General features: G+C 41.4%; 1 protein-coding gene across 1 annotated transcript in view; it reads left to right on the plus strand.

Moving 5' to 3' along the window:
* TMEM168 (transmembrane protein 168) overlaps window positions 1–12,675 on the plus strand; it is a 38,310-nt gene extending 25,635 nt beyond the window's left edge. The window contains exons 4-5 of the mRNA XM_033958660.1: window positions 2,405–2,679; window positions 10,116–12,675. Coding sequence (XP_033814551.1) covers window positions 2,405–2,679; window positions 10,116–10,663 — 823 coding nt within the window. The 3' untranslated portion in view covers window positions 10,664–12,675. The remainder of the gene's footprint in view (window positions 1–2,404; window positions 2,680–10,115) is intronic.
* Window positions 12,676–13,559: the final 884 nt, after the last annotated feature.

A 13,559-nucleotide genomic window follows, 5' to 3' on the forward strand; every position in this document is an offset into this window, starting at 1 on the left:
CCAAGGCCTGCCTGCCTGTCCCCCCCTGAAGGCCTGCACCCAAGGCCTGCCTGCCTGTCCCCCCGTGAAGGCCTGCACCCCCCTGGAAGACCTGTACAACCCCCCCCCCCCACACGAAGGACTGCACCCCCCCCAGAAGGCCTGTACACCCCCACCCACGAAGGACTGCACCCCCCCGGAAGGCCTGCGTGTGCCTTCTAGCCTCAATTTACCTAAATCCATCAGCCTGCATAAGATCGCTAGTGATCTTTGCAAGCTACCATCGGATCTTCCGAGCTGTCTTCTCTCTGCCGCGATCCCGCCCCTCCTCTGATATCAGAGAAGGGGGCGGGACCGCGGCAGAGAGAAGACAGCTCAGAAGACCCCACGGTAGCTTGCAAAGATTGCTAGCACTAGTGATCTTATGCAGGCTGATGAATTTAGGTAAATTTGATGCCGGGAGGCCAGGGGGGAAGCCGGACACTGCAGCACTTGCCGACTGACCCTCCCCCCTCGCCCTCTAAAGCAGGAGCGGCAGCGGCCGGCCGGCCAGCAAGAGCAGCGCTGCCGCTCCTGCTTTAGTGGGCAAGGGGGGAGGGTCCGAATCGGGAAGCCAATTTTTTTATTGTTTTAAATCGATTCGAATCGGTTCACCCGAAGTGAATCGGCGAACCGATTCGAATCATGAATCGGGCAGCACTAGTGGATATGTTAGTTAGTATTGCTCATTCTGGACCACCAGTCTATGCACTGACCTTCCTTTGAGATTCAGTGCATAAAATTTTGTGTGTTTTGAGATTCTAGACCTCTGTGTTTGAGAGAGAAGTTGGATTTGTATAAGTCCAGGCACTGGCAATGGCAGAGTCAAAGGGTCCTAATCGTGGTTCTCGGTGGATTGTATTAAGGAAATAAGAGCCAGTAACCAAGTTGCATGTGATACCTTTTAATTGAACTAACCTAATATAACACCATAAACTACTACGTACCACATAGTTGGGTTTCAGAAAACACTACAGCACTGAAACACTACTCAGTGCCTGACATCTGAGATTGGAGCATGCCTGAGCACTGGACAACAAGTCCTTGTACTACAATTTGACTTAGCTATTACTTATCCTAAACTTTCTAGAGATAAGCAGTAAAAGTGCACACTTGGCTAGAAGGATTTCTAACAAATAGAACAGTGTAAAAACGAATGGAGAAAGATCAGAAGAATGTCGAGTATTGAGCAGCGTAACCCAAAACTTACCATGCTTCCCAATACTTTTCAACCTACTGATGTCAACACTAGGACACTTCTTAAACAAGAAAGACCTCGCTTACTTCTCCTATGCAGATGATATTACAATATGCATTCCTTTCTACAAGAAAGAAAACAAGATCAACAAATCAGTAGAGGAAGTCGCTCATCTAGTTGTTGACTGGGCTGACAACATGAAACTGAAACTAAAGAAAATTTTTTTATTGAGAATCCCACCCAGAATAACCAACGACAACACTCAAATAACACTGCATAATGCCCTACTGAAACTGGAATTGGAACTGAGAATCCTAGAGATTATATTCAACAAGAACCTATCCTGGGAAGCACAAACGTGAATGTTAACTAAGAAAATATTCACAATACTGAGAAAACTGAGAATCTGGCATTGCTTTACCAAAAAACCTTTCAGATCTTGGTTCAGTCACTGGTATTGTCCCAGATTTGATACTGTATACGATTTGGGCCAACAGGAATCTTAGGCCTCTCTCGCAGTGCATTCTGGAATGCACTGGGAATGGCTTAAATTCTATTTGGTCAGATCCCTTAAGCCACTCCCATGGGCATCCCTTCTGCGGGGGGATGTCTTGAGGTGGTGGTGGCAGGAGGAATTGGGCATTCCTGCTGCAGACATTTGGGGGTAAGGGGGGGCGGTTCTGGCAGGAGGGACTGGGCATCCTTCCTACCAGTAGTCTTTATGTGGGGGGAAGGGATGGGTTCCCTGCCACTTAATTGATCGTGGCAGAGAGAGTCCCTTACCGCGATCAGCTCAGCGGCAACTTGATTCTCTAACCGGCATCTGTGACATGGACGCAGGTTAGAGAATCGTGGTGTTAGGTGGGCTTAGGCATCTGTCCATGAGGACAGGTGATTCTATATAGGACACCTGTGTGCGATTCTCAAAAGCCACTTGTCTCTAATGATCTTACAATGTTATACAGTTTTTATACCTGGAGCAATGCATGGTTAAGTGACTTGCTCAGAATCACAGGGAGCTGCAGTGGGAATTAAACCCAGTTCCCCAGGATCTCATCTTACTGCACTAACCGTTAGGCGGTTCCTAAATGTTGGTGACTTCTCAGCTGAAAATACCCAAGTGAAGCATTGAGCATATTTTGAAAATCAACCATAGTGAGTATAAGATCTCTTTTTCTTCCCCTTTAGTCCTGATGGCCAGCCAACGTTGCTTCCTCCAGAGCATGTACAGGAGTTGAACTTAAGGTCCACGGCCATGTTGAACTTAATCCAGAGGTTTTTTGCTTACCACATGGTAGATACCTATGGCTGTGACTATTCTACAAGTGGATTTACTTATGATACGCTGCATTCCAAACTAAAGTCTTTCCTGGAGCTCCGGACAGCAGATGGACCTAGACATGATACTTATATACTGTACTACAGTGGGCACTCGCACAGCAGTGGAGAATGGGCGTTAGCAGGTAATCCATGGTTCAGATGTTAGTAATATTCTAGTAAAATTCATTTAGGGGTCCTTTTACTAAGACGCGCTAAATGCTAACACGCCCATAGAATATAATGGGCGCCTTAGCATTTAGCGTGCGTTAAATCAGTTAGCGCATCTTAGTAAAAGGACCCCTTAGTGTGGTTGTGTCCTAAAGATTATATGCAGTTATGAAACTTGAATTTGAAAACTTAACGAGAGATTGATTACATCCAAGAGAAACAGAGTTGGTTTATTTTTTTATCTTTGTGTGAGCTAGCATTATAATAATGTCTCTCAGACGAGAATTTACAAAGCTGGTCTCAGTATTATATTGGGAATAATTTCAGAGCGAGAATCTAGTATAAGGTGAAAAAAATAGAATTTGGCAATAGATAACTAAAGCATTAAAGTGGTGAAATAAACCATCTTTTCCCAATCATTTCTCTCCTTCCCCTGTGTCTCATTTCTCACTATTCCAGCTCTTAGACATTAGTTGAGCCATACCTCTTCTCTTACCTTTAACTCATTCCTCCTTGTCTTCATTATCCCCCTGCCTCCCTCTTATTCAGCACTACTTCCCCTACCCCTTCGACTATTACTACAACATTATTTGTTCTATGTCATTGCTAGCCTTAATTATTAAATAGATACATACAAAAATAGTTTCTGTTCTTCTGTCACAGGGGTAGGCAATTCTGGTCCTCGAGAGCCGAAGTCAGGTCAGGTTTTCAGGATCTCCACAATAAATATGCATGAGATATATTTGCATCTCAAGGAGGCAGGGCATGCAAATCCATCTCATACATATTCATGGTGGAGATCCTGAAAACCTGACCTGGCTCCGGCTCTCAAGGACTGGAATTGCCTACCCCTGTTCTATCACATAGTATTTTCTTTGCTGTCACTAACTCTACTGGCTTTTCTTCCACCTAACCGTTCCTCTTTTTCTCCTTTTTCCCTCCACTGTCTCCTAGCAGTCAATTAGCTGAGTTATGCATCTGTAAACAGAACCTGAATAGATTTATTCCTTCCTGAAAACTTGCATATTTATTTCCAAGTACCTAAAAGGCTGCCTGGAGGCACCAGAGATGCTTACTGCTTTGAACTTAATAGAAAGTAGAGAGTATAAATCTTCACAGGACGGAGCTGAATGCTTTTGGAGCTATCCTAAATGTCATTTCTATAGTATGAGCAAAATAAGTCTTAACCAAATCACTCCAGTTACGTGGCCTTGTACATGTCTGTGGAATTTGAGTCGCGATCTGAATGAGAAAACAAAAAAATTAATTTGACATTTGGGTTTCAGGACTGTGCAGTCAGAGTCAGAAGCAATTTTGAGTGGCTCCAAATTCAGCTTCAAAATAAAAATTAGAACATTATAATATATGGTAAAATGTATAATTTTATTCTTAAATTTTTTTTTATTTAGGTTCTTTGTTCAAACTTCAAATAAATATATTTTATGGTTTGGTGGTCCTAATTTTCTGTTAAATAAATATCATCAGAGATTTACTAGTAGGAGTTGGGGTTGGACAGTTAAAAAAAAAAAAAGGGAGTCAGAATTGAAGATTTGGTGTACCTACTCCATAGACTTGCTGGACTTTTTGAAATGGTCAAGCATTCTTTTTTTTTTTTCTTAACAGATATTCCTGTCATGATAGCTCACTAATGCATAGTTTGCAGTGAAGATTTCACTTTCTGTTCATTAGAGCTCCTAGAATCTACAGGAAGCGATTTTTGCTGATACAGTTCTGCATAGTTTTATCAGGAGTGATATTCTGTGACAGATGGAACAAACAGTCATTAACACCTCTAATCTGTGCCATCCCCTGACCTCTGGAGAGGATTTGCAGAGGTGGCAGCAATCAAACATTGACACTCTATGCTTTAACAGAAAAGCAGCATTGACGGGAGGCCTCGGCCCTGATGTTGCACAGCGGCCGTGCTGTAATCTTTTCCTGGTAATGATATCTGTAAGGGAAACATGCTGTTGATATCAGATCAGTAACAATCTCTCATCCTAGTTGGAAGCTGGGAAGTAACGCAGCAGTATATGAAAGAAGCTGTTAGCTGCTCATGCATATAGTATGAGCTGCAAAATAGCCAGGAAGTTCATGTTTACCGAACCCCTTTTTTTAAAGTGTAAAGCTTATCTGTTATTGGAGCTGTCAGTTTCAATGCTCATGAAGTCTACCAAGAGTCTGATGCTGGCTGTCTTTATTCCAAGGCTGAACATTTAGGTTCTCTTATTACCATTCCTGCTGTGTAGCTAACTAAAGAGTTGATTAACCAATTTGTTCATGGAAGTAATTTTATTACAGGATGTTTGTTTGAGAAGTCCAAAAGGCCCTTATTTTAAGCCTATTTTATAAAGGCAGTTTCTTCTAAAATCACTTAAATAGTATGTTCTGTTATGTCCCTTCCGGATTCCATATGCTAGGTGTTCAATCCCAACCCACAGTCTGGATATTACAGAAATCCACAACTTTTCTGAGTCTGTGCTCCACCCCCTTAGCCTGAGAGCTAGTAAACAAATCCAGTTACAATTTCTGCAAGGAGTCCGAGCAGAAGGCGTCTTATTTTTTCCCTTCAGTGCCTTGAGACATCTTCCCGGTGGTCCACTATCAGAGGAAAGGATGCAGTCCCACGGTGCCAGATTGCTGCTTCACAGAGAAGCTCTAGTGGATCTGTGGAGCTAGCCTGCTGTGTGCCACCATTTATAGACTCCCCTGGGAGTCTGCTGGCCAGTGCCCTTGTCATTGGTTTCAAGCGCAGGCTGTATGCATCTGGAGTGAAATCCACCCGGGTTTCAAGGTGCAAGCTGCCTTTCCTGCCCCCGTGGATGGGGATCGAAGGTCTTAATTGGTCTCTCTGGCTGGCTGGCAGTCCAAAGATGTCAAGTCTGGATCCATTTGGAGCTGTTTCTGAGGCAGAAAATAATTTTCCTCCATTCATATGCTGTTTAAAGCTGCTGACAGTCTGGCACTACATGTTGTGAGTAACCCTCCATTATTTCCTACATGGGAACTTAGGAGGTGGCTTATAAAATGTTTTTAAAATAATTTTTCACAGCTTCTGAGGGTAGGGTTCAGGTCCCCCTCATCCCCAAATTCCAAATCACAATTTTTTTATTTTTGTTTATTTTTGCCATTTTTGATGCAAATTTGTGACAGTGGCCATCTAGATTTTAATTTTATTTCTGCCTCAAAAACCCCTTGATTTGACACAAAATCATTTGGGACGGACTCCCTAGCCCCTAATTTGTTGAATGTGGAAATTGATTGCGCTGGATAAGCAATTGTGTACTGCATGCCATAGCGCACTGGGAGAGGGACGGGAGCTTTGAATTTCACCTTCTCTAAGTAATCTTGGGCTGGGGAGCTGGCCTGGGTCCATACCTTCTGAAGAAAATCTCACCCAGAGGCTAATCTGGAATCTGGCACAAAACATCTGTGTTCCGAGTATGGGGATTCTCTCTTTTAGCACAACGCATGTACCTCAACAGAGCCTTGCCATAGTTGTAGAGTGGGCCTTTTCACTAGATTTTATTTGGCTCCTCTGAAAGGCGTATCCTCGGAATCTGCTCGTTTGATGGGCGCATCAGGGTTTTTCGATTTGTTGCATCTGTGGCGCAGTTTCCTGTTCAGGAGACCTCTTTTCTAGCTATGCCAGACCTTGATTGCATAGTTGCCATGCAAATTTTATGATTCTTCTGTTTCCTGACACTGTATTTAATTTGGATATGGCTGATGCCTTTGCTGAGACTGGTCTCGGCTGCCCGGAACGCCCGGATTTGGAGTGCTGACTCTTCTTCGCATTTTAAGCAGGCTTTTGTCGGTCTCTCTTTATGGATGATATTCTGAAAGAGCTCCATTTGGATTTTCCACCTTCCTTCTCTGGCTTCGGTCCTGTGTCCTATTTTTTCCATTCAGTCCACAGGTCCTTGGTCTGGTTTCAGAACAATGTAATACTGGAAAGCTCTGTCTACACTTTATCACCTGGATCCTGATTTTTGTCAGGTTTGCACAGCCTGAGGTAGATTCCGCCATGGTGTAGGTTATGTAGCAAGCAGATTTTAGATGTATTACTCCTGGCAGAATTCTGCACAAAAAATTTAAAATTCTGCACACAAATATGCAAATTCTGCAAGTTTGTCAATATTTAAACAATATTTTTGCTAATTATTATCCAGAATTTCAGTACAATTCATTATTTTCATTAAATTATACTAGAGAAACAGCCTTCAAGCATTTTCTCAGGGCTCCTTTTACTAAACCATGGTATAGCTTCTTACCATGGGATGATGAGGTAAATGATCCAACGCTCATCTGCAGGTTTCCCTCTACCGTGGTATGACCGAAGAAAGAGGAAGTGACATCATTGAGGGTGGGACCACGGTAGAGGGAAGCCTGTAGAACCCACACAGGCTGTCCAAAGCTTTTGTGGCCCGAATCATTGCCAGCAGAGAGGGAGTGCTTCTTTTTGGTCATGCATCCCTGGAGAATTCAGCGCAAATTCTGCATTGTGCAGTAGCGCAGAATTCTTCCAAGAGTAATGTGTGTGTGTGTATATGTATATCTCAAACTCCCTTCCAGACAAATTGGCTTGATATAGAGGTACTCTTGCTTCAATCACTGTACCCGTTGTGTCAGTAAAGCAGTTGGAATACCAATGATTTCTGAGGGCTAACTCGATAAAAATAACAAAATGGTTAAACTCAAAAATACGAGTATAAAATTAACCCTCGTCATGAAAAAGGATTGATTGTCTTTCTTAAATATCGGATTCATTTAAGATAGCTGGTTTTTCTAATTGATTCTGCATTCTTTCCCAACAACAGAAGTTTTGCTTAATACTTAAAAATATCCCTTCTACATGGATACAGGGCCATATTCTATAAACAGTGCCGTAATCGATCAAAACCGCCCTATTCACAAAATTTGTTGACTAAAACGGTCCCCCTCCTCACTAAGACCCTCCCTCACTAGGACTCCCCTCCCCGTAAACGCCTTTCTTCCTCTCAAGAAGCTCCTCATCTATTCAGATATCCTCTACTCATAGAACTCCTACTCATATGTAAGCTCTAAAGTATTCAGGTATTCATTACCCCTAGAACTCCATTTAGCACGTTAGTTTCCCATTAGACTATTATATTGTATTAGACACATTGTATGGTAGTGTATCTAGTCCTATTGCATTGTATTGTATTTAGACTCACTGTATTGTTCTGTACTGTATTGTATGTAGACTTATCGTTTTGTACTAAGACCTCTTGTTATTCGCTGAATGTCCAGCCTTCTTACAATGTAAACCGCCTAGAAGTCGCCAGACTATGGCGGTATAGAAAAATAAAGTTATTATTATTATTATTATTATTATTAAGTTAGGTGACGGTAAGCACCCTACTATTGCCTATCTTAATTGTTTTAATTGGCTTTAATCAGTGCAGTAACTGATTGTGAATTTGAGATATACTTGTTTTTTCTAAATCCCCCCAAATGTATATTTGTTTATAATTTTTAATTTTTTGAGCTGTTTGATTCTACTAGCTCAATATCTGAGGTTTAGTCCTTTCTGTTGACTAAGGACTCTGCATTTTAATATAACATAGTTTTTGAAAATAAAGCACACAACTGTTCATGCATGTTTGCATTGCTTGACACTTGTTGGCATTGTATGCTGGATAATGGTCAGCCATATGATAATCCCAAGAATTTTGTTTGCTCTCTATCTTTGCCAGTGACTATTTACTGCTTCACTTCAGGTAGGGAGGAGAATAACTTGCGATCACTAAAGCGAAGCAGCGTCTTTAAAGTGCTGGGGACGCTGCTGGTTCCGGAAGGTTTTTTGTTGTTTCGGAGTGGATGGGAGGCTGAACGGGGGTTTGGGTGTGGCGGGGAGGGGGGGGCCAAAAACGATAAACTGCTTCCTTATAGTGAGTCGAGGGAGGGAGTAGAAGCGCGCATGCACACTCTTGCCGGCGGGGACCTACAGGTTCATGGAAAATGGAACACGTAGGTAAAAGTGTGCTTGCGCGCTTAGGGTTTTATTATATTAGATACAAATACATATATACATATATACAGTGTATATATATCTAATATACATATATATACACATATATACGTTAGATAGATAGTGAGCCCACCGGGACAGATAGGGAAAATGCTTGAGTACCTGAGTGTAAAACCGCTTAGAAAACCTTGATAGGCGGTATATAAAATCCTATTAAACTTAACTTATATATATACATACATACATATATATATATCTAATATAATAAAACCCTAAGCGCGCATGCACACTTTTACCTACGTGTTCCATTTTCCATGAACCTGTAGGTCCCCGCCGGCAAGATTGTGCATGCTTGCTTCTACTCCCTCCCTCGACTCACCATAAGGAAGCAGTTTGTCGTCTTCGGCCCCACACAAGGCGCTCCCTCCCTTAATACTTGCTACTACATTAAAGCTAAGTATTACCAAATTAACTATCAATTACAATATGAATATATGAATTTAAGAAAAAAGGAATAGAAAACATTAAAAAAAGTTTTAAAACTATTTTTAAAAAACTCATAAAAACAAATAAGTTATTGTTGATCCAGTGAAGATCGGGTTCTGTGATCTGTTTCACACGAACCATTGGGGTGGTCTAGCCCTCTGAGGATCATTAATATTTTGAAATTATTAATTTGGTTTGATCTTAATTGATCATTATTGGTTTTAAGTGCTGGAAGCCACTATATATATTATCAAGCATGCATTAAAGGGCTTAATAGAATTTGACCATAAATTTAAAATGAAGAAATGTACAGTGAATTAAAATAACTTGTAGAGTGCATGTTCTAAGCATTATATAGTTGTGCATTTTACTACTCTCCGATGCTGAGGTATGGGAGGGCGTGTGAATGATAGGGGTGATTAGGCCTATGAGCTGGTGATGGGGTTTATGTCAGTGATAATCTGTATAGGTAGCAGGTGCTATGGGTGGAAATATGGGGGATTTATGTCACATTCTTCCCTTCTTCATTTTTCCTTCCTTCTGTTTGGTCATGCATCTTTTCTTTGGTACCCATGGCTTACCACTTGAATACTGGACCCTCTTTGCTACATCACTGCTTTCCACCAGGGCATATTTAAAAAGCAGCAGAATGAGAAGGGCTACAGGCTGCAACACTTCATCCCCTATCTTACATGCCATGTGTACTGCTGCTTTACTAAAGTGGCATAGTTGCATACACACATTTGCGCTACAGACAATATCAGCATGCCTAAGGATGGACAGACTCAGCATCAGGTGCTATTGCTGGAGCAAAATGCATTTAAAAATGGGCAGTTAAGCATAACTTTAATCATAAATGTCAGGTATACTGTGTGGACTATTCATATCGCTCCTGTCTTTTCCTTCCCTCCCCTTTTTCTTCTTCCACAGGTGGTGATACACTGCGCTTTGATTCACTCTTAGAATGGTGGCGAGAGAAGAACAGTGCTTTGAGTTCACGGCTTATCATTGTGTTAGACTCTGAGCATGCTCAGCCCTGGGTTAAAGACGTTAGGAAGGTCGGAGACCAATACATTGCTGTTCAAGGAGCAGAAATGTCTAAAATTGTAGACATCGAAGAAGCCGACATGCCACAGCTGGGTGACTTTACAAGAGAATGGGTGGAGTACAACTGCAACCCCGACAACAACATTAGCTGGTCAGAAAAGGGGCGGACTGTGAAAGCCATGTATGGGGTGTCAAAACACTGGAGCGACTACACTCTACATTTGCCGACTGAAAGTGATGTTGCCAAACACTGGATGATGTATTTCCCCCGCGTTACCTATCCACTGGTACATTTAGCAAACTGGTGTGGTGGTCTCAACCTTTTCTGGGCTTGTAAAGTCTGCTTTAGATGTTTAAGAAGGTTTAAAATGAGCTGGTTTCTTCCAGCAGTTCTGGACACAGGACAGGGCTTTAAACTTGTCAAGTCTTAATATGGATACAAAGATATATGCAGATAGGAAATACCTGGGAGATTTCTTAAATGTGAAAATTATCTGTATATATCAATATATCTATATGTGGCATACTGTATAGCTAGATATATAGATATATTTATTATTGTTACACATCATATTTCCTGTGTTTCAGAAATGATGCTACTTCAGTAGCCATGCCCCTACTGTTCAACTTCAGCGGCTGCTGTGAAGACTAATAGGGAAAGGCTTCATTAAGGCAGTAAGCTAGAACAGTGGGTATGTGATTGGAGGATAGTGCCATGTCATGTGTGCATGCTATGAGATTTAATATCCCACTGCCATGTGCTCTCTGGAAAGTGTTACTACCTTTATTATTATTTTGATTTATTTGTTTTATTTTAAAAACTGTTTTTTTAATGTTCTTTTATGAAAAAAAGATCTAGTAGCAGAAAGATGTAGTTCCACCTCTACACATTCTTCCAGATGAAGTCTTCCACACACCAGACATTTACTCCTAAAATAGAAATGAAACCTAGTTTCTGCTACTCGTGCTGTTGTGGTCTGCAGGGTCTCTGCTTTCTCCTTGTGGTGACATGTACTAAGCAGATTTGAGATACACAGTTACCTGGATCCATAAGGCACCCACAGAGTTGTGATCCCTGGACAAAAGCTGTCACGTGATGGCTCGCCTACATGGGAGTGGGTTATAGAAAGGAGGGAGACAAATCTCATGTAGTAGTAAAAGGTGCAGGAAAACACTGTCGGGTAGAAAATGAATTACAACCACGTAAATGATTCAGCCTCACAAGCAGAGCAAGCACCTACCATGGGTCCTCTGATTTTCTTACTGTAGCCCAGGGTTACTTAATATTTTATATGGCAAGAGCCAGCTTTCTGCCTTTCTAAAATGGCGTGGATCAACGGCAAGAGTTGAGAAGGAAAGCGATCAGAATAAGGAAGGAGCAGTCAGTTCCTCCACTCACTGTGTCTTTGTCCTTCCCCATATTAAATTGTTCCCCTTCCACCAGCAACAGAGAAAAATCCTCGCCTATTATTCCATCAGCCAGTCAGACATGCTAAACAGCTTTTCATTCCCCTCCCCTAGCCTCTAGTATCTCTTTCCTTCCTGGCGGTCCCCCCCTAATCTTCACCCAAAAAGACATCTATCCCTCCTCTTCCTCCTGCTAGCCTCAATCACTCTTGTTTTTCCCCCTTTCTCACTTTGCTTAAAGTAAAGAGGCCACAGGTTAGGCAATACTCCCCAGCTGTAATACAGAGTGCCCATTGTGTTCTCCAGGCTCATCCATTCAGTTTGCAGTAATGGGCTTAGGAGGGGCATATTGGAGTTAGAACTTGTATAGTCACAGCAGCAGGCAATCGACCAAGGACTGCCAGTTTTTCACAGAAAGAAAGAAAAAATTCCATATGTTCTCTCCATTTCTTTTTCTTTCCTCCCTGCAGTTTCCCATATTTATTATTATTAATAATAATAAAACTTGATATACTACCAAATTTTAGGGCATAGGTCAAATTCATTTTATTGTCTGGCTTGAGTCTATTCTGAGGTCGGATTGTGGTGTTGGTGGCAGCTGCAGCTCGGTATAAAAGAACACAGGCCAAAGAAAGCATGCACTATGTTAAAACCTTGGCCTCTCCTGACTTAGATATGAGAGGTGGGGCCTGGGAGCCAAGAACACACTAGCTTAGCCCATTGGGGGTAGTTAAGAAGCTCTACTAATCTGCAGGCTATTCATTCACGTCATGATGGGGTGCTTAGATCATTCTCTGCATCCTGAAATCACCATTCTTCTGCAGACTTAATTCCCTCATACTCCTGTGTGCTGGTGGTGCAAGAAATGTATGAACAGATACATTTGATCTTATCTGAGTCTTGCAATCAAGATATTCATTTTTCTCTAGACAAAGGTACATGTGTTTGTGGCATCTAACAATCCCAATGTGCTGGAGACCAAAAGTACATTGTTTTCTAATTATTTCAAATAAAAATGTAAATATATGTGCTGAAATGACGAAATTACAAAGAGCCACATCATTTAACCTAAATTAAAATGTTCATGAATCTGTTGAGCTCAGAATGGTTGAAGAGCTGAGGTACAGGACTGATGTTCCTTTTAGGGAGGATTAGGTACACAGGTGTGCTTTGAACCTGGAAGCAGGATTAAAGCTCATTTCTTTGGTGGCAGAAGTCATGAAACATTCCAATTTTAGATGTACCTTGGTTTTTGGGAGGGAGGGAGGGGGGCCTGATGCCTGGCCCCCTATTATCTGCTACTCTCTATCTCTTTAGAGAGAGAGCTTTGGAGGATTTGCCCATTACAATTTGCTTTCATATTTCTGATATAAAACGTGGCACTGTCATTTGATTCTTTGTTACTATTTTATGTACAAGGGTCTATTTCAGCTATTAGCGTACCTATGCACAAGTGATTAATTAAACCTTTTAAAGTGATTTAATTAAAAGACCAATTAAATCCATATATGCATTTATTTAGGGGGCTTTGAACTACATAATGTAAGATTAAATATATACATATATTTTAATACTTTACTGTCAATAAACATTATTTTTCCTCTCTTTAGGTATTATATAAAAGTATTGAAAAGAATTGCTATTGAGTAGGTAATGTAAGTCCATCTGTCTGTGGCCTTGCTTCAGTGGCTAAATTACAGGAGGTATGAGCTTGAGGTTTTAGGATTTAGGGTCTCCCTTGTCAGGGTTCCACATCGAGTTTCAGGGTAATGTGACCTCTAATCTATCATATCACAGAGCTAAATGTTGAAACAGAAGAGAGAGTTGCCAGTATCCAAAAACAGATGGACGCACTACAGCAAGAGAGATATGAGAGAGAGTAGCTGATGGAAGAAACAAAGGGGAGCCCCTTTTATTCTT

Source organism: Geotrypetes seraphini, chromosome 9 (assembly GCF_902459505.1).
Source record: "Geotrypetes seraphini chromosome 9, aGeoSer1.1, whole genome shotgun sequence".
NCBI lineage: Eukaryota > Metazoa > Chordata > Amphibia > Gymnophiona > Dermophiidae > Geotrypetes > Geotrypetes seraphini.